Below are 21,525 nucleotides of genomic sequence, written 5' to 3' on the forward strand. Positions count from 1 at the left end.
GCTGCTGATGATGCGGTTGGCGCTGCGTACGGTAAACGGCAACCGAAATAAACACTTATCAAATCAATCCCCGCCAGACAGAGAGGAGAACCGAGCAGAACACGCTGTTCATCTCCCGAATCTGCCGGGCAAACATTTCAAACGAAGTGTAGATAGTGAACCGCAGCGCACATGCGCCATAGACGCAGCATCCGGCCGAAGTGGCCTCGCTGCTGACTAAACGACAGTAGGTGTCAGAAAAGGCGAATTGAATAGTTGTAGATTCGAAAGAATTCGACTCGTTAACACAAACTAATCGAAGAAACCTCCATTCTCCATCAGAAAGGTGTTAGTTGGCAGACGATACACCCCAAGATTGGGTATATTTTTCTTGTTCACCCAGCAGAATCATTACTCAGCATACGTTCTAGCAGTCACTGTAGCTGGGAGCCAGCTGGCGGCATCCTGTTTAAATAAGCGTACACTTCGGCACCGTGCCGTTAGTATCGTCGACGGTTACGGGATGAACGGTGTTGCCCTTTGCGAGGAATCGAACTGTATCGTAGAGTTCGTTATCGCGTTACGGTCGTTGGCAAATGTCGCTGTGTTGTTCGATTTTTGGCGCCTTTAATCCGATTTAATACGTGCTCGGCACGCAGCTCAAAACAGTGTTCCTGGTATCCCAACGCGGTGTCCGTGGCCTATCGGTTTGAGTGGTTTTGATAGCGGTTTTTATTTGTTTTTTATTTGTCGTGATTTTGAAAATACATTTTACGCACTTTCTTTCGTTTCTGTGCACTGTATTGGATGTGTGTCGGTTGGCCGATTGGGACAAAATTATTCACCGAAGCGAAAGTAGTGAGCGAAGCGAAACGACGCCGGGAAACAATAGACGCAAGAAGTACAGCTGAATCCGCGTATCGAAAGAATAACGAATAACAATCCGTGTACGCCGCAAGGCACACGCTGAAATGTTTGGCATTAATTTGTTCAATGGCGTGTTGACAGTTTTTCTATTTGCACAAGGTAAGTACCAATGAACAATAGGATCCGGTATCGGTAGCGCGTTTTCGGAAGAAGACGGGGCACAGAAGGGCTCGATTACCTCGAGGCACTGTCGCTCAACGATGCGAAACGGCTTTGTTGCTGTTCCCGTCGTTCGTCGGGTTCTGCGGTTGGTTAGACAAATCCCATTTAATACATTTGCCCACCCGTAGCAGGGTTTATGGTTTGGCTTTCGCGAGAATAGCTTTATTTTGTTTGACCGACGACGACGACGACGGTGTTGTTGATCAAAGAGTATTGCCGATCCCGAATGGTGAGGGCCTCCGGCGAGACGTATCCTTGGAAACGCACAAATCGAAAGCTGCCACCGGTAGCCGATCCTAACGATGCAAGCCTCGTTCCTGTCCCCGGACACAATGCCCAGTAACCACAGCCTTTTTTTGGTGCTTGTGACCACCATGAAAGTCACTGTGTTTTGGCAAACTCCGTATTCCTCGAACGGTGGGAGGTGTAATATTTGAATTGTCGTTTTTTCCTACATTGCAGAAAAGAGAAACCGCACTCCCATGGTGTTGGAAGCGCGCCAAACTCCTGTTCCAAGACAAGGCACAGGACCGACGCTTCCTCTTCCGTCGGTGCACACTGGTGGCTGTCGGTCACAAAGGATTAAACATTAATTCACTGTCCTAATGGGTGTTGTTGTCCCGAATAGCAGTGGCCTATTTGCTTGGTGGCGGTCGGTTGGAGGTGGCATTCAACCTGGGCCACTTGTACCTACCGTTTATTGCTTACGCTCAGCGTAACGCGTGTAAAGCACTGGGCGTCTCCATCCGCAATGCGCCCCGATCGGTCGAGTGCTGCTCCGTTGTCGATTTTCCTGGTTTCGGTTCGGGGAACTGTTGTTTTCCGACGATGGCCCAGAGCATTGAATTCCATTGCTAATCCTTCGGCTCAGTGGTGCGAAAGGAATCCGGTTTTATTGTTTATTTCTCTTTTATAGCTTTTTAAACATTGGCCCGACATGCTCTGTTTTTCCTTTGCCTTTGGGAGTATTGGGATGGCTTATGGTGGTGGTTCGATGGCCTACGTGGCAACGGCCACAACAAATCGCTGTGATGGCATATTTCACTTGTTTTATGGGACCGACGTTTTGCGACCAAAGGGCGACCTGGAGAGTCATAACGTAATGTCGCTTCGAAGGCGTCAGACGTAATCCGTACCTAATTTTCGTTTGGACTTGTAGCGTTAATTTATACTGACTTTAGTTTATGGTGAAAGCAATAGGTTTTTTTAAATCAGATTTCTGGTACCCCAAGAGCCCTTTTGATATAATAACCTTATAGAAATTTGATACAATAGTTCGAGTGTATACCCAACTTTTGTAGTCATTTGAAATTTAAATGGTACTCTGTTTAGTTATACTTCACTTGAATATTAAACTTTGAACCAGGTTATTTAAACCGATTAAAGTTGCATTCGATTGCTTTCTTAATTGTAATATTTTACTGCAGAACGAGGAACCCAATTTAGTCCATTTGATGGTTCATTAGCCAGGTTTTATCAATTGCAAATTATTGGACAAGCCCGACTTGTTGCACCGACGCACACATACACAACTGGCGATTACAGAAACCAAAACCCCTTGAAGAGACAGAAAACTTAAGTCTGTTACTCATAATAGGGAGCATTTAAATGCCTATCGTCCTATATTAGATGTATTGCAAACCATGGCAGATGACAAATTTCAGTATGAATTAATATATTTGATCTTTTTTATTCGCATTGATTGGTATTCTATCCAATTCCGCTTTCACCGTTGGCCACACGCCAACCGACAGTTGTCTGTGGGCTCTGTTTCTCAACTGCGGTTGACACCTCAACATGGGACACATCGTTTAAAAGCAATTTGCGAGTTTGATTTGCAAACGACCCGAACGGTACACGGCCACTTGACGCAGTCATAAGGACATGTGTTTTCGGTGGAGTGCAGGGTGCTTCCCTACCGTCCAATCGTATCCGGGCCAGAACAGGTATTATTGTGTCAGACACAGCAAACGTCCTGTCATGTCCTTTCACCACGTGTGAGTGCGTACGAAAAAAAGAGGAAGTCCCTCGGGGCAGCATTCGTTCGGATGTTAGCGGGTTTGTGGACATGTGGGGCAGTGTCAAAGAATATTGGGGAAAAAGTAGTAGTTCAGCGCAAAAAGCCGACAGCCGTGCTATGAAGTACTATCGTAATTGGGGGGTTTTGTGCTCTTGTCATTAGAAAAAACAAATCAGTAAGAACGTAACATAATACCATTCGAAACTACAGGGTGGTCAAAAACGCGTGCACATTTTGATTTGGTTATAAAACAAAAACGGCTGAATATTTTTCGATGCTTAAACATTTATTTGAAAGGTTGATCATCAAATTTATGTGTGAAAAACAATTTCGCTCAAATGTCCACCACGACTGGCTTCGCAGTACCCTATTCGGTCGACCCTATTTTTGAGCACTTTTTCGACTGTCGTTGGTCCTATCGCGGCAATGGCAATTTCAATTTCGCTCTTAAGGTCGTCAATAGTTGCTGGTTTGTTCGCATTACATTTATCTTTCACCGCTCCCCAAAGATAATAATCCAAATGCGTCAAATCGCAGCTTCTTGGAGGCCAATTCCGCTAAATGTTTGATTTTCGAAGATGCGGCGCAAACAATTGATCGTGGCTGTCGTTGTAGGGCACGTAGCGCCATCCTGTTGAAGCCAAATGTCGGCTAAGTTCTCAGCATTAATTTCGCCAAAGAAACAATTAACCAACATTTCTCGGTGGCGTTCGCCATCGACGGTTACGACGGCTCTTTCTTCATTCTTTCATAAGGCGGCCGATGCTGCCACTAGACCAAAATCCGCACCGAACAGTCTCTCGTTGTGGGTGCATTGACTTCTCATGCACGACGTGTGGGTTTTCCGAACCCCAAACACGACAATTCTGCTTGTTAACATAACCACCGAGGTGGGAATAAGCTTACATGAAATGTGCTTTTCAAATATCGTACAGTTTGAGATTAGACCTACCACTTTGGAAGTAAGTTTTTAATATTTCCCAGCTTTCTTCAAGCGTAAAGCGACCCATTTCGTAAATTTGGAAGTGTCTACTAAATGTTTACATTTTCCAGAATCAAGTTTGACGTTTTAAACGTCAAATAATGAGTAGTTCAAAATGTGCACGCGTTTTTGACCACCCTGTATAAGCTTTTTAGGGAGCAAGGGAATAAAAACGAATGTTCCGTACAAGTGGTGAGATAATCAAAGAAATCAATTACCATTTTCTTCATACAGGAGCCACCAGGATCGTACGTGAAAAGAAAGAACACGGTTCGTGAAGCATGAACGGTGAAATCAAAGTTTGATACGTATCGTCGCCTCGACCCATGCCGAGCCCTGGTATGACCAACCTTTGCAAAGCTCGAGAACAGCAGCCAGTAGAAGTGCAACAGGACAAAAAAGAATCCATTTTGCCGCCTAAGGTCGCGAACGACCGTCCACGGCCGCGTCCCGCGAAGAATCTGCTCGCAGCTTTTGTGAATTTTAATGAATTTAAACCCATCACCGTTTTTACGGTACCAACGACGGGCCCGTTCAACGATGAAACACTGGACAGATGAAATTTGCGCGACTTTACCCGGCAATCCCGGGCATATGGCCGCTGGTGTTGGTGCTGTTCTGTGCAGACGTTCGTGGTGGCCCGAGCACATCACATTGTAGCAGTTATAACCTTAAAAAATATCTGACCAAAAGAGAATTGATGTTCGAAAAGGAGGATCATTGAATGCTAGAGAAAGTTTCCAAAATGGCCGACTGCAGAATGTTTTTACCTTTTTCTTTATACTTTATCAATCTATACTATCGGTAGCAACCGGTAGCTGGAAGGCATTCGTTGGCACCATTGTCTACCGATTGCCGGCTAAAAACGGAACTTACGAGCGTCTGACGTGGTCCGACGGTCCGAGAGTTGATCGGATTTGAGGTTAGGTGTCAATTGCCAACAATTGCACCGAACGCTTTTTACCGGTCTCTGGGATCGGCATGTCCTACGACCTCCATAAATAACCATTGCGTTCACAGGGACCCACGGGTAACGTGGGTCCCTAAACTCTCACACGCGCTGACCGCAGACCTAACCGACTGTACGTTGAAAGTGAATTCTTCTACTGCGGGTGCGAATTCTGCTGCACATTGCACTGTGCACTTTGCACCGATTTCGTTACTCACTCAGTGTCTTTCGTAGGTCTACACATATGCCGGGAACGCTGTGTCCGTCCGCATTCACTGTCATTCATGAGCTGATGACGGTGTGATTGAGTGTGTGTCTGGCCGTGGTGCTGGCGGCTGTGGAGAGGTTATGGCGCACAAGACGGAGGGACCCCCACGTGGTTCCGCTCGTAGGAGCACGGTTTTGTCACCGAAGATAAATAGCCTCCATTCATTGTCGTCGGTCCTATCGGTCCGCTGGCTCCGGAACTGCTGCTGGTATGTGTATGTGTCCGGTCAGCTTTGCGATCCTCGGGGATCCCGGAGCAGCCGTTGGCGTGCCGGCAACCCTGCTACTGCGGCGAGATTAAAAAGGATGTGTAGAGAACTCGAATCCCCTCCTAAAAAACAGGGCAAGGATATAGCGGCTGGGGGCACTTTCTGGCATCGCTGGGACGCATGAAGTACCCGCAAACCCGTACCATTTCGTACCACTTCCCGTCAGCAAGAGACCCGAGCCCAAGCTTGCCTGCCGTGGTGCACCGAACATCCATCAAGTCATGTTGTCAGGATAACCCTCAAGTGTTCAGCACAACTCGTGATGAAAACAAAAACACGAAGCGAAGAAAACCAGTACGTGTTCGGAAGGTTTTCATCGCCCTTCATAGCAATCCCTTGTGTAGATGTAAATAATTAATGCACTAATGGTGTTAAAGCTTGTCTTCCTTTTAAAATTGGTAAGACAATACACATTTTATTGGATAAAAAGTAACGGCAAGCCTAAAATATAGTTTTGCACATTGCGATAGAGTGTATTGCTGCGATCTTGTTTCAGTTTTATCAACTTAAGAACCGTGACTCGTCCGTAGATAATCCTGCTCCACTTCGATTCGATTGCGACTATCTGCAGATCGTAACCCATTTGAAGAGACTAAACGAACATTCCCGCGAAGTCCCTTGTGAGAACTGCGGCCGAACAGCCAAGGGTTAGCTCTCTACACAACTTCCCAGGCCGGATGCTGCAAGATCTTCACATCCGTTCGTTAATGACGCCTGTCCGAGAGGAGCAGCGTAAAATACGAATTTTAACCGATACATACAGCATTGGACGCTGCTGCGTAGAGCATCTTCATTAAGTTTCCTACCTTCCTGTCGCTGGATGGTCCCGGACTGCTCGACACATGGTCCATGTGAAATGCTCCCAAACGTTCCGCACCAGTCAGCCAAACCAGCAGCAACCGGCACCAGTAAATGGAACTCCCCATCTCCGGCTCGCCCTTCCCTAGCGATGACATTTTTATGCTACTGTGCCTGTGCCCCATACTGCCTCGCCCGGGCCAATATACCACCCGTTCCGTCTACATTCTCTAAGCCGCCGTGTACAAATGACGGTTCACGGGAAGGGCCCCGACGTTTCGGTTTCGGTCGTCCCAGGTTCCGGGGACGCAAATGCGTTGTTGATGAAATATTGCATTTGGGATAAATCCGGTCGGAATCGGAGATTGGATTAATTTTCGATTTTTCACCGGTTTGCCGGTTTAAAATCGGGAACGAAGCCCGTCTCTCTCCGGGAACCGGTCGTTCAGGAGAAACCATGCGGTACACACTGGCACGACGTCGTTGACGGCGACGACGGGAGTTTTTGGCAAAACTTGCGTTCGCCTCAGGATACCGAGAAAACCGACCTTTCCGGGCGGCCATACTGCCGTTACTCCGGTATCTAGGTTTTTGAGCAACGAGCAATTCCTGAGACGATTGCTATTTGAATCAGGTTGAACGATTGGCTGTGAGTAATTTAATAATTGCATAAATGCATATTTTATGTACATGTTGCTTCCGCCAGTTAATGGCATTTTAATTGATGTAGCAGTAGAAGCATTGCTGGAAGTTGCTAACACCGGGGAAGGCAATAAGCTGGCGGTGGTGGTCGCTTGACCATTTTTCAATCAGCTTATCTTCATCGCTACGCATCGCCTCGGACCCGCAAACAGCCCGGAAGCGAGTGGCTCCCCCTATCGGAGACAATTAAAACGAAGTAAAACCGGTGCTACATAATTCATCGCCGTAGATAGTCGGCCGAGCTTCACTGTGCGGCCACGGTGGAGGGCATAAAATAATATCAACGATAATTGTGTGTGTGCTGTTGCCAGACATACCGCCTGGCCGCTGGTGTGCTTGGGTGTGCAACGGCACATAACCGGTGTTCTGGGGCGACAAAGATGAGCGAGTTTTATCCGTTTAATAAACAACAATTTCATTCCGCCTCAGCGGTGGGATAGGATTAACATCATTTTGCTAGCATGTAGAAACTGGTACTAATATTCATTAAATGAATGAAACTGCATAAAAATAGGCACATTGACTCCGGGACAGTGACGTCTAAATGGTAACGGTCGCAGTCACGCGTACGCAATTATCCGCGTAGGTTAATGCGCCGGTAATGGCCGGTAACCTAATGGCTGCCCCGCAGATTGGATTATGGAAATAGTCCGCAATGCATCACTTTTCAATCACACTTACGGCGGTTCGTCATCGGCAAAGCGGGCCCCGGGCTTAACGATTATTAATAACCCACGGCGACAAATGTGGTCGATTGCAATTCCATTGCTGCGCGGCGCTGCGCATTCTTCCCTAATCAAAGGTATTGATTTTCGCACCACTTGGGCCGGGAATGGATCATCGGAGCCACAGATCGTTCGGTCGAAACCCACTCGGTCGGTTCATCGGTAGTATTATAATTTGAAACCACTTCACGGGGCCGAGTTTAATTAGGCCCGACAGTTTCCAGGTCCGTGTGGGAGAGTTTCATTAAGATTTCACCCTGACCGGGACGGCGCTTTTCCCGTCGTTAGGCGAGCTACGGCTTCACCATCAACGATAGCCACCGATTCCCGCTTCTCCGAAGTGCTTTCGAAACGAACCGAAGACTGCCAATGCCATCAGTTCCATCCGTTGATGGAGTGGTTGAGAGTTGGTCTCGTGAAAGCGAAACTTTCATTCACCGCCTTACGGCTCTGGTGGGCCGGTACCGAAAGCTTCTCCAAAGTGTAGTCAATTAATGGGGCAGCAATCAAAAAGGAGAATGCCTTCCGTTGGTCGCAAGTTGAAAGTAAAGTGGTTCCCGTGACGTCACCGGTGGACTACAAAAACGGACCCGAATAAAAGGTTTCTTTGCAATTTATTTTACAACATTCATCGGTCGCTGGGAACAATAATAAAGCCTCACAATACAAACGCGATGTTAGAAAATTTATGTTGTGTTGTGTGGATTGAAAAAAATAATAAATAACCTTGGCATGTTCCGAGTTTTCCGCCTGGAACGAAAATTTATGGAACAGGTTTTGTTTTGGAGAAAAAAGGATCACCAACGAAGGTTAAGCTGGAGTTAAAAAAAATCTATACCAACTACTAACCTTTTCTGTGTTGAAGCCATTCCTTCTGTACCCGTGCCTGTTGCTAAATGTCACCCAAACCTTACGGGTAATCGTTTTTACAAATTAATTTTGTTCGCCGTTCGCCGAGAAGTAACCTTTGCCGCTTTCGAGAACCGTCGCCGCCGTCAGCATGATCGCAGCCCCTAAACGTGACCCCTGAAACCATAACCACAAAACGCAGCCAATTGCGTGCGGATACTGGTAGCGTGCGCCTTGTAAAGGGCATCGTGATGAATTTTAAACCGTCAGTAAACCGCAATGTCTAGCCAACCCAGGGGTCTATAGGTTGGGGACTTTGCCGCCCTTTCGGCGAACGACGCCACGGAGAGGCGTAAGAGATAAGCATGAGGATGCGCTCCCCAGAACACGGAACGAACGGACCGGACCAGGACCCGGAAACAAGTGTTCCCGTAAAGTTGGAGATTTCGTTTGCGATAAACTAAAACTAAAGCAGCACTCGAGCCGCGATAGCTTTCTACGGCTGGGCCGGCCAGTTTCAATGGCACTTGCTATGGAATGGCCTCCTCCGCCGTTCGGTAGAGTCCGGCGGGCAGTCGAATGCCACTCAATGTTGAGTTCTTTCTTTTCGCCAAAAGGCTGGCCAAAGGGCGGGCCACAAGTCGGAGAGGTCAAGCCGTGTGGCTGCCTCTCGAAGCGCCTCATGGAACGAGTGGAACTAGCGACTAGCGGTGGGTAGTTGGTCTAGAAAAATGCAAAGGGCTCCTGAAGAAGATGGTTTGCAATGGGCCTTACCAGTCAGGACAATAAAAATCAGTAAAAGGGAAATCCCTTTCTTTCGGAGTGTTTGTTTATTTTCGTCCACAAAACTGTTTACCGTTGACCAAATTGTACTACTTCCATACCCAGTCAGTGGTTTGGTTCTTCCGGTTTTTGTTGACGAAGATAAATAAATCGTCGGGCACGGTTTTGTGACATGACGTGAGGGTTGTTTGCTGACGCATTTGACGTTTTACGTACCACACCTCGTATGTGAAGGGAAACTATGCATAAAGCATTAGCTAAATACCTTGTAAATATTAAATGGTATTTGTTTCACCTGAAAGAAAACATCTAAACAATATTACGTTAAGAATTCGCCATTAGATGTTTTAATTGATAAAAGTAAAGTGAGTGAAAGAGCTGGTCAGAATGGTGTAATTTCATGATGTATTTATTTACAAATTTATTTTAGACACTTAAACTAAATTGAAACACTCAACGAGGCCAAATTCGAAGGCTATCTCTCACTTAGCCTAAAATACTATACTTGTGTTCCTGTTCCTAATAAAATGTTTATGTGCTAAATCTTTCTAAATGTTGTTTAATTCCTCCAATGTCTAGGATCATAAAAGCGCATATTTTTAATAGTGTAATAAATTAAAAAAACCCTTCAAAAAATTTCCAAAATAAAGAATTTTTTGTTCACCAAAACCATTGTAAATCAGCATGGAGCTTTGAGCCAAACTAGAAAAGTCCTCTGTGCACCGTATATGGTCTCTTATTCGGGGAGTTTAAAGTACCACTTCGAGAAGAAACTTCTAGTCGATTAGAAAACACGGTTCAAAACCGAAACTGATGCTAAAGTTGGAAAGGATGCTAAAGTTACAGTCACAACAGTCATTGTCTATTGTTTTATTATGAGAACGGCAGAGCCGTATTAAGGGACGTTGTCTATTTGTTTGTATGTCCCAAGAAAACATACCCTAGCGTAACTAGCATATAGCTGCACAACTCTTCATTTATAAACTTAAATTTAATTAAATCTTAGTGATGGTGTGGCTTTGTTAATTTTGCGGGTGTTAGTATTTATACGGCTAACAATTAAAAAACTCCAAACCATTAATGGTTGGCTTTTGGCAAGTGAAGCTTTTGAGGCCTGGAAGTGTGGTCCTGGCTTTTTCGTTTACTCCGCTTCACACCAAACTGTTTTATGACTGACTTATTACAAGCCATTACAGGATTTTTGTTTACGTTTACTCCCATACAGGCGCCTCCCTTTAGCTGTGCCTGTTTTTAAAAACCAAAAACTCTAGTACTCATCGTCGAGAAGAAAAAAGTTGACCACTCACCCTGCACATTTGACTGTCCGTACCGGTAGCCTAGCGTTGCAAGCGGCGCGTTTCGACCAAGACCCGGTTGGTTTTATGACTAGCACCAGAGGAAAACTTTGTCTTCCCTGGGCCCCGTGGTCCAGTGGTGATTGTTTGCCAACCTCACCAGCAGGATGTAAGTCCAGCGCTCGGGAAGGTCGGCAAGGTATTTCAATAAAGAAAGAAGTCTGCGAAAAACCGGTAGGCCCGGTTCTTGCGGCCTCCCGACAAGCCGTTTCCAGGCGAAACCCGATACCCCGCAAGCAGCGAGCTGGCGGGTGGCGGTACTCGTAGAGCCGTGCGCAGGAATACTGGCCGGTTTCCCGTCTTCCGACGGGTTCCGAAGCTGATCTCCGGAGGTCAAACGAACCCTCCATCACTTTCTGCTGGAAATTCCCAGCTTACCGCCAACACCGGACCGGCCGGTAGAAGTTGGGCGTATCTCGCACACGTCGAAAGCTCTGGCTACAACTCCATCGCAGTCCGCATTCCTTATCCGAACCCTGTTCACCATCAACTCCGCTGCAGGAGACGGCTCACGGAACAAAATGTTTACTCCTTTTTTCACTTTACCTCGACCATCGATGTGTATGTACCCCACACACACACATGCGCTCCGGACATAAATAAACCATACGCTCTCCACTCTCGACCGACTTCCGGTGGCACACGGTGCGCACATTAATAGATGAAAGAGCAGTGCAACAGAGGGTTTGGGGGTTTTCTTCTTTTATTTTTGATTTCCTTTTTTTATCTTTCTTCGGCCACTTCCGTCTGCCAGGATTCTTTCGGTTCTTTTTATGCTTTTTGCTCTCGCTTGATAAAATAAACATGGGCCGGGTCCGGGCCGGGACTGACCCGCCTACCGGATTGTGTCTATGTGGGCCCACACGTCGGCACCGGCGTTCGATCCGAAGTGGTCGCTTACTCGGTGTACCAATAATTCCCGAACCACACACATCAGTGGCTCGATGATTGATTCATGAGCCTTTCAGATAATCAAACACATAATGCGGAAAACAGAGAGATGATAAAAATTGTCCTCAAGGGAAATGGCGGCATCTTCAGATGATTAAAATAGAAATCATAGGCCGCGAGCTTTTGCTACTAATTTTTTTTTGTTTCCAATGCTACTTTGGGTGTTACCTTCGGTGTTAAGGCCAAGACCTCTCGACGGATGTAGGGCCAGATAAGAAGAAGTTTGAACAGCATGAAATTTGTCTTGTGCGTTTAGGAGTGCAAAGGAATTGAACACAAGATCATCAACGTTGTTTTCGGGGCGAGGCTCGCGACTTATCAATCCACTTAGCATATCGACATCGGTGCCGCGTAGCTCCGCAACACTGAAAGGATAACAAGAACGAACGAGGAGATAGATTGGCAGCAAAGGCAGAAGCGGTGGGCCGGCCGACTGAACGCTCCCGAGCCTACCTCATATTAAGGGGAACATTTTATTCAATGTTTTCCACGATGTGCTGGGTTTTATTTTTGGTTTACCGTGTTTGCCGTTTCGTTTTTGTGCTCCGTGGTCACAACAGAGGTCTCCTGTGTTCCCGGCTGCGCCAGGCGGGACCGAGGTTGAAAGGAAAGGAAAACGAGACGGACGGAAGCAGCCCGGCAGCACAAAAGAGGGGTCACTGGCCGTCACCGGTTGATGCGAATGTAGGCATCAAGCATAAGTGAGCGAGCATAAGCCAGGGTGCCACGATGGCGAACGTGTGTGTGCCAAGAGCTCCTAGTTGTCTGACCCACTCCCGTCACCCGGAATGTAAGGAAAAAGGCCCCCGTCTGGTGACCTCCCGTGGGATCTGCGCATCCTGGAACAGGATTGAGGAAAGAGAGCGCCGGATAGCGGTCGGAGCGTCCGGAGTCAGCAAAAATTGAATTCAAGTGGGAAAAATTATACCAATTTTTGCAAACTCCGCCACTTTTCCCGTTCTATCCGGTTTTTTTTTTGCAGAAATGGTTTTTTTTATGCTGCCACCTATTTCCGGGTTCCTGGCTTTATGCGATTGAAAGAAGATTGGACGTTGGTGACGCGTTTTTTTATTTATTGATTCTTATTCCCGAATTGTAAATTACCAATATTTGGCGGGATCAGCTCGGGGATTACTGGGTTGGATGCGAGTTTGGAAATTGCTATACGATGGACACTTGCTGATGGGTTCACTTTCTCTCTCTCTCTCGCTCCCGCTCTCTGGAGTCATCAAATATTTAATTTAATTCCGTTGTGCAATGATGCCGGCTTTTTCCGCATCCTGGCTTTCACCAGACTCGGGATTTATTCGATTCCGCGATTGGTAATTTATTCAAATCAATCATTTCGTCCTGCAGCTGTATGCTGCTTGCTGCTGACCGGCAGGAAGTAGTGTGTTATTTTCCGAAACTAATAGCAACTTCATTCCCATTCTAACCGGTTTTCAATTTAAATATGATTATTGGTAGCGTATTATTTTTTATGGCGTCGATAATGTGAGACACATTATTCTGGTTTGATTGACCGCAATAATACGCACACGTCCCTCATTCTGCATAACTTTAACATACAGCGTTCAACACTCTAAATACTTCCAACAGTAAAGGCAGAAGGTCATCAACAGCAACAGTTCAATTTTGAGTTGGGCATTTTGCTGAAAGCTAACCATTCGCTGTTCGCTTTGCAATCGCTGATCTTCTGATCAATAATTAAAAGTTTATCAATTCACAGTCAGGCAATGGAAGTAAAAAAAAGTTACACAAATGGTTGTACGTATCGCTTTTGCTTGAATATTTTATGCGCCCTACCAACCTGAGCCTAACCTGAATTCCATTCGAACTTTGCACAGGGTATCTTTCTTGCGTTCCCCGAATGTCTCAGATGTACTCTGCTACGGAAAACTTTCAAGTGAATAAAATTTGGGATCCCTGGAACTTCGATTATCGAAGACAAAATTGGTGGTACCGTAAAACATGCCCCTATGGGTAGGGTGACTACGTCAAATCAAAGTAAATCGACATAACACGGTAAAAACACACAGACTAAACGAAACTGGAAAGTTGATGCTGCTTAAAAGTGGCCCGTAATGGTTCAATTTATCGCATCAAAAAAGGTGTCATTTTGGCTGACAAACAGTTTACGACACTAATGTAAAGTGGTTAATGTAATTTTCTTCACATGACAACAAAACATAACACGATAAAATTGGGTGACTAAGCTGTTTGGGATTTTTTTAATTTCAAATATTTCTTGTTCACCCAATTTTCGTGTTGTGGTAATCAATTTAATAGCCAGAAGAATATCTGTGAAGGATTTTACTTTATTTCAAAGGCATTTAACTGCCAAGTGACATAAAAAATTAAAATACATTTATGAATTGATGATAAATTTACCAACAAAACCAAATTGGTTGGCTCGATGAAATAGAAAAAAATGATTCCACACAGAATTAAATATTTCTTTTGATCTGCCCTCAATGGCCCGGATGGTGATGGGTCAAATCGTGTCCCAAAAGGCTACCGAACTAAAATCTGCTCTGTGAGCCTCTCGCAACAGAAACGAAACGAAAAAAAACCTAATCCGTACCGAAAGTGGCAGCGTTAAAACATTCAATTGAGTCCCCAGGCTCGTCATTCTCGTTCGATACAAGCGGGACCGAGCGCTTGTTCCACTTTTTATTGACACCCATTTCGACGCCGATGGGGACGCCTGGTGGCCGGTGACAAAAAATAACTAAATCAGCAAATAAAATCCATCTCGAATTGCATTGCCACACGTTGGGAAGTGAACCCCGCAGGAGAAACCCCGTTCGTACCGAAAGTGAGTCCCACTTGACCAATCTGCGCTCAGCGCGGAGAGCGAAATTAAATTAAACCAACCCACCACCTCGGGCCTTCGGGCGACGGTGCTTTCGTGATACAAATTTGCTCGACTGGCTGGTAATGCTGGTGCATTTCAGCATAGCCGAAGGCAGCAGCATCTGTGGAAGCATTTCACTGAGCGGCGAAGATTGCGGTGCAAGAGTTTAATTGTAGTGCAAGCAGCAGCACCGCTCGAAGGATGACAGGGCCACTGAGCGAGGTTCCATTGTGCCACGCTTTCTCCGTTGTCACTTGAGGCAGATGCATCGCTTTTGCTCGAAATGGTGCCTTTGTGCTCTAACATGCAACTTTGAAATGAAAATGTATTGCACAAATCTGGCGAACGAAACAAGCAAAGCGGGAAAGCGGGAAAAAACCCGTAAGATTCAACACAACATCAACAGAGACGGGAACGAGCGAGGGCCGCCCCAAAACAATGATCAATCATCGCGACAAGAAACACAATAAAGCGTCAAATTTCATTAGCAAACTTCTGCTTCCTGCCCGCTTCCGGCCCGGTGATAATGGTTATGTTTTGCGCGCACATTATTTGATTCCTGGCCACGGGTTTGCTGCTCCCTTTTATTGGTCGCTTAAACCGAGCTGGAGCCCTGCAAAGGGGGACCCCTCTAGCCCGACTCTAGGCCACGCCACGGTGGACGGCAATAAATTTCAGAACGGCAACGGTGAATTCGGTGTGAACGAGATTTTTTCATTACACTGTCAGATTTTCCTTAATTTTGCATCATCGCGAACGGAAACGGGGCGTCGACAGTGAAAGGAAGAAAACCGAAACGGAAGGAACGAAATAAAAACAATACAGAGTACATCCAGCAGCAGATCGACTAAGCCCGGCCCGGATGGCCCGGCGAGTGAAGAAACCGAACCGAAGTGGTATGAAATATTCATGCTCTGACTCTGGTCGGCTGGGTTATGGCGCGCTGTTGTTTTGCCGCCGTCCGCGATAAGTGCGGCGGCGACCAATGGGTTTGCGTATGCTCGCTCGCCTAACGGTGGCGTTGCTACTGCTGCTGCTGCTGCTGGTGATGATGATGATGATGACGATGGTGGTTGAATGGTGTTGCGTACTTCCATCGACCACCGTGGACGTGGCCACGGTTTGGCGAGGATTTTTCCCAATGCAATCTGGCGGATAGGCGGCACAGCAGGTGCTTTCCCACGCCGCGGAAAACCTCGCAGCGGCACCGCTCTAAGCCGGACGGACCAACGGACGGAAAAAAACTGAGCTACGTCGATTGATAACTCTACAGTCACACGAGGCAAAATGTGATACGTATGGTCCTGATGGCACTTCCGTAGGTCGATAGCATTTATCAACATCTATTAATCTATTAATCGCCTTGTATAAGGTTTTTGGGCCTGTGTTTATCATATTACTTCGGGTATCGATTTGTGGCAATCACAGATCAATCTCATTTACCTATATCTTCCTCTGATAATACTTTTCTTTACCCGTTGATTTTCCATGTTTGACACCGAAAAAAGTCCACAAAATTGGAGCGATTGAATGCAAAAAAAAAGGTTTTCAAACCTTTTTAGGGTAGAGCCCTAGTAAATTACTCTTAATTGGGCCATTTTAATTAGAATTGCATTCATGCGATATTGTGTGTATGCATCAGGAATTATCAGCCCATGGGGTAATCCGCACGCCCAGAACCAACCTGGGACCGCGTTGCAGGCTCGGCTTCGCTATGACGGTTAAGATAAATGAATTTACATGCAAATGCTGATGATTATTCGCGCAACATCGGCGTATCGGAGTGGCAAAGTTCCACGGCCGCAATCAGAGGCCCGGGAGCGCAACGTCGACGGTGATAAAATTCCGGAACGTCCCGCAGTTCGCAAATCGAAACGGTTAGAGCTTCGCTCGGCTTAGCCCTGCTCACCGGAGCGCAAAGTGTGCCGGGCGTAGTACCGACGCCCCAGTTCTGGCCGGGCAGGGAATTGCATAAAATTATAAACTAACCAACATCTCACGCCTCTCGCTTGCCTTGTTTCAGCGTACCATTCCGTGCACATAACGAACCTGAACGTACCGAAGACGTACGTTCTCGATCGGGACACTTACGATGCGGTTGCACCTTCGTCCGACGGGCAGCACGGAAGGGATGGGACGGTGTGGCACGAGCAATCCCAAGATGTCACCACCGGCGCCGGCAGTCCCGCCACGACCACCACCACCACCACCACCAGCAGTAGTTGGCAGCCGATGACATCGAGCACATTGCCTGGCGCTCCGGTCGGCTTGGCGGATCCGAGCGGGACGGGCGGTGGCCCGTCCACGACCCCTGTCACGACGAGCCACGATGGCCAAAAGCCTCTCATCATGGACTGTCAGTACGAGATTAAGGCCCGCGAGTGTGGTTTCGTACTCAAGTGGTACTTCAACAAGAAGCTCATCTACCAATGGATACCATCCCGGACGCCGGTCGGCATGGTAAGTGCCCACGATGTTTACAGGCGACGTGGCGCTCGGATCCGATTTTTCTCAAGCCGCTGGTTGAATATTACACTCCGGCGCGATCGATTCGATGGCTTCCGATGGCCTTGACACACAGGACTCGGCTCCTGATGGGGCATTTGTTTTAGGGCACCCAACAAATTTACAATTTAATGATTTAATTTATTGCATTTTGTGCACCTTGGGATCTCGTTTTTTTCGTTTCGAACACGTGAAAAGTAACAGTAAAACATACCATTCAAAGTTAGACACAGGACAAGTGGACTGTGTACTTTTAGGCGTGTTTTGGAGAAGAAATTGCCTACATTTAGGCGCTGTTTGGGAATCTATGATAGCTTTTCGAGAAGTTCCGGACCGCTCAGTTTTAGGCGCTAGTTAACATGAAATCAGAAATTTCAGAAGTTCTTCATATATGCTAACAAAAAACGGTAGAAAATAAATAATTCCGCCCAGATATGTTCTCCCGTTACTTTTCATGTTTGTTTTTATAAATCTCAAGATCTTCAGTTGGCTAGCGAACAAAATTGTTTAACGTATCACTCTGAAGAACTACTACATTTACCTATTACAAGACTCACTTTGGAAGTTACAATACTTTCCCAGTAACATTTTAGCACCATCGCCCATTCCTTAGCGTGGCACTCCTTCGCAAGCGCATTTGCTCCGTATCGTCATCTGGCATCGCATTATCTCATTGTCCGCCGTGTTGTGCCCCATAACTCATTGACAACGCCTTCCGAGTGTCCCTCAAACGTTACGTGACTCGAATACATTCTGCTTCTCGTTTTTCCGGCCCCGACAGAACCAGTTCAAGAACGAACTGCAAACCAACTACTCGATGTCCGACTCCGTCAACTACAAGTACCGTGCCTTGGTGATACGCAACCCGAAGCAAAACCACAGCGGAGAGTACAAATGTTCGGTGCAGACGTACGACTCCTTCGACTGGCGTGTGGCACGGTTTCAGATTGTCGGTAAGTACGGTCAGAAAGCGCTTGTGCTCGAGCCCTCGTCAGTCGGGCGAAATATCTGCCGTGTAAGCAAGGCTCTTGACTTTACATCTCGCTAGTCAGGAGATGGAAAGCAGGTCGGTGATTCGATTAGGCCCACGATGCAATAACCGGTTTTTAGGCCCCCCGATGCGTCGTCTTGCGGTGCGTACCCTTCATCAGTGTAATAGACTGAGGCAATGAGGTTACGTTGGTTGCCATCGATGGAATGTTTGCGTCGGATAGGTTGACAGGGCTTCGTGGTTGGGCCACAGCCATAGAGGGAAGATTAAAGAACCCGGCTCGGCTCGTGCACGGTACAGCCAATTTGCAGCCACATGCATGCGCGAGCGTTTTATGAAAGGCTCAATTAATTTTCAATTTGCAAATTTGTTTGCTGGCCGGATTATATCTTTCTGATGGGAAAAACAAGCGACAATATGCTGTCCTCATGATTTTTGTCTTCTTCTAAATTTTTATTTGTTATCTACCTTAAACCATGCTTATGCTGCGGTCAATCGCTTTTAATATGTTTAATGCCTATCGTGTTAACCACATTCGACATCAACAAAAGGCACCGGAAACAACGGACAAAATGGCACACTAGTTCTGTTGTGTGACGGGCCACGGGGACTCACGTTCTTTGTTTCCTTTTCAAACGAGCCATTAAACGTTGACACATATCAATACCGTATCCATTTTCATTGTGCGTGCTGCGCCACAAACTAACGAGGGACAAAGGCTCGAAAGCAATTAAAGTTCAATCGTGTGAACAAAGGCAATAAGGGCAGAAACAGTATTTCATATTTTGCATGGTTTGTGTACCATGTACTTAACATATCGGACAGGTTGAAAAAGTGCCGTTCGTTTCATAGCGTAGTTTTAATACAGTACAACTTTGCCACAATATGTACTATAACTACAACTCAAGCCCCTGAAGGAGGAACAAATCATTGTACAAGTATTCGCATAAGCACAAGCACACAAGAAAGGAGCCCAATTCTACAAATAGAAACGGGAAAATGGAGCACAGAAAGGGATGCACATTTTCATCACAATACGGTTATACTTCAAATATGTATCCAATAAATAAGGGAAACCGCTATGTACACCATTTTCGATGCTTGCAGTGCCGGAAAAGATGCTTCTGCTCCACTACGAAAATGATGGCGACAGCGACAGTATGCTGCTGATCAAGTGCAGTGTCTTCATGATCTACCCGGAACCGAACCTTTTGCTGATGTAAGTGAAACCACCCGACACCGGACGCGACACCGGTGGGTCAAATCGAATAAAAATCGGCCGCTAAACTCGATTTACTGTCTCCTCTCACCGTCGCCCTCGCCAGCGTTAGTGGAAATCTGTTCCTGGTCAGTTCGCGTACGCTGGTCACCGCCGACCGGAACCACATGTACAATAAGACCGTTTACGGTAAAATCGATAAACATTTGCTCATCTCGCCGACATCAATCAGTTGTGTGCTGTCCGTGCCAGACTCCGGTTACATTCGCAAACGCGAAACCATCTATTACGGTAAGTGTAAGTGTGGCCCGTGCTGGGTTCCCTAACTTCAAATTGACCTCTTGATTCGGCGATTTGGTGACACCGCCCACTGGTCGGTTAATAAGTTGTTAGGCTGGTTGCGGCGGCTACTGTGCTGGCCACACTTTTAAGCCGTGTCTTGTTTAATAGAAAATGTATTTCCACACTGTTTTAATTAATCCATTAGATACAGTCGCTTAAATAGATCCTTGTAAGACAGGCTAATAAAAATAGAGTTTAACAAGCGTAGCATGCCTACTTATTGACCGACATAGTGGCCGAGTAGTAAATGGACGCCAACAAATGGGACACATTTTAGTCACAACGCCTACGAAAGCCATTCGCATCCATAACCTCAACGGTACCGTACGTCATCTCTTCTCTCCGCTACAGACCCCACGCCTCTCACCAAGTGGAGCCGGCTGCGGATGGACGAACGGGGCCGATTCCAGCTGTTGTCCGGTGACGGTGCAGGTTAGTACCGGCCCAGCGGCGCAAGCTGTGTGGCCACCTCAGCCTAGTTGTGCCGGTTGTTGTTCGATTGATTGGATTGATTGTGCTGCTGCTGAAATTTTGATTCCATCATCTGTCGGGTCGCGAGGATCGTTCCGGAAGCGGCCGCTTTTTTGGCAGCCGTGCAATCGCTTGCGTTTGCATTTTTCAGGCGCTTCCTTCACGCGGCTACGGCTGTGGTACGTGATTTTGATCGCTGCTCTACCCCGTTTTTCCATTCGCAGGTCAATTAAATCCACTTGCCGGTTGGATGATTAGTTTAATTGTGTTTCTACAGCGCTACAGTATCTGCAAACACGGTATAGATTCAATAAAATAAACGGACCAATCGAACTGTTCCCGTTGTTTTTGGTGCTTTGCCCCCTAAGGCCTTTCCATTACCAGTAGCTCATTTTCCGTCGCTAAACCTGCACATGCAGAGTGAAGGAACAATGAAATTTATGATAGGATACGTTTGTGTGAAAGAAAATGTTTTGAAGCACCAGTTTTAGTTCCGCAGGTAAGAATAAATTATTCCTGAATTTATCGACGGGTCTCACTTAGTGCTTATTTTTATCTTTTTCAATATAAGGTTATTAACATCAATGTATTTTTACTGTCATAAAGATATCTTCAAAGGTACCTTCTCATTATGTTCACACCGTTCATAACTTCACCCACAGTGCGTTAAACTGTTTTCATCTAGTGCTGTATCCTGAAGAGCAAAACTTCATTTTTCACAATTGATTCGTGTTATTATCTCGTTTCCATTCGTTAGTAACCTTTTAAATTCTGTTGAGTTTTTAATTTGAACATCGGCAATCGGCTTTCGGCAAATTTACGATGGAAAACACGATGCTAAGATGGTTCGGTGCTGCACTTAACATAGACTAAGCGACCTTAAACTGTTGAAATGATCCGTTATTAGGTCTTGGGAAATCACTCGGTCAGTGCTTTTAATTTCGCTCGCTAAGGTTACTATTTTCGGATAAGTTTGAGAGAGATGAGAGTAGGACAAGGAACTTTATTTACAAAAAATTGTGTAAAAATCTCGTAAGGAAGGTGCTCCGCGAATGAAAGTATTGTTAAATTCTAGCATCTTATTTTATGCGTGAATTTTGACTAGTTTTCAAACTGTATGACTTATCGAAAGTATTGTCACGACGGTGATTGGATAACGTTTTGATTACACATAAACGGTGTTTCTATTTAGACGGAAAACTTGGAATCGAAATAAAACAAAGTAAAATATCATCTTTATCAATTTGATGCTAACACTTTTAATCAATAAAAAGAGAGGATCAAAGAAAGTCGAAATCAATCAAAGAATTACTAAAAGTTACTTCCCATCAGTCCAGTTATTGAAGGAGACGCCAGGTTATTGGTAAAATAAGTGCGAAAGCCTCATCGATTAAATTCCCTGCAGATCAAACGATTGATGAC

At 46.0% G+C, this 21,525-nt stretch overlaps 1 protein-coding gene across 1 annotated transcript; it reads left to right on the forward strand.

Annotated features, from left to right (window-relative positions):
* The first annotated feature begins 24 nt into the window (after positions 1-24).
* On the forward strand, positions 25-20,422 carry LOC128278619 (uncharacterized). Its single transcript, XM_053017349.1, has 7 exons — positions 25-1,005; positions 16,599-17,035; positions 17,862-18,033; positions 19,179-19,290; positions 19,397-19,581; positions 19,984-20,064; positions 20,328-20,422. The coding sequence occupies exons 1-7, from the start codon at positions 951-953 to the stop codon at positions 20,420-20,422; spliced, it is 1,137 nt and encodes a 378-aa protein (XP_052873309.1). The 5' UTR covers positions 25-950.
* Positions 20,423-21,525: the final 1,103 nt, after the last annotated feature.

The sequence above is a fragment of the Anopheles cruzii genome, chromosome 2 (assembly GCF_943734635.1).
Source record: "Anopheles cruzii chromosome 2, idAnoCruzAS_RS32_06, whole genome shotgun sequence".
In the NCBI taxonomy this organism is placed as follows: Eukaryota; Metazoa; Arthropoda; class Insecta; order Diptera; family Culicidae; genus Anopheles; species Anopheles cruzii.

Excerpts from the sequence above, each read along its gene's own strand:
- LOC128278619 (XM_053017349.1), top strand. The coding sequence starts at position 951 with ATGTTTGGCATTAATTTGTTCAATGGCGTGTTGACAGTTTTTCTATTT. Across the intron at positions 1,006-16,598 it reads AGTTTTTCTATTTGCACAAG|CGTACCATTCCGTGCACATA; the intron begins GTAAGTACCAAT and ends GCCTTGTTTCAG. Across the intron at positions 19,291-19,396 it reads GAACCGAACCTTTTGCTGAT|CGTTAGTGGAAATCTGTTCC; the intron begins GTAAGTGAAACC and ends CGCCCTCGCCAG.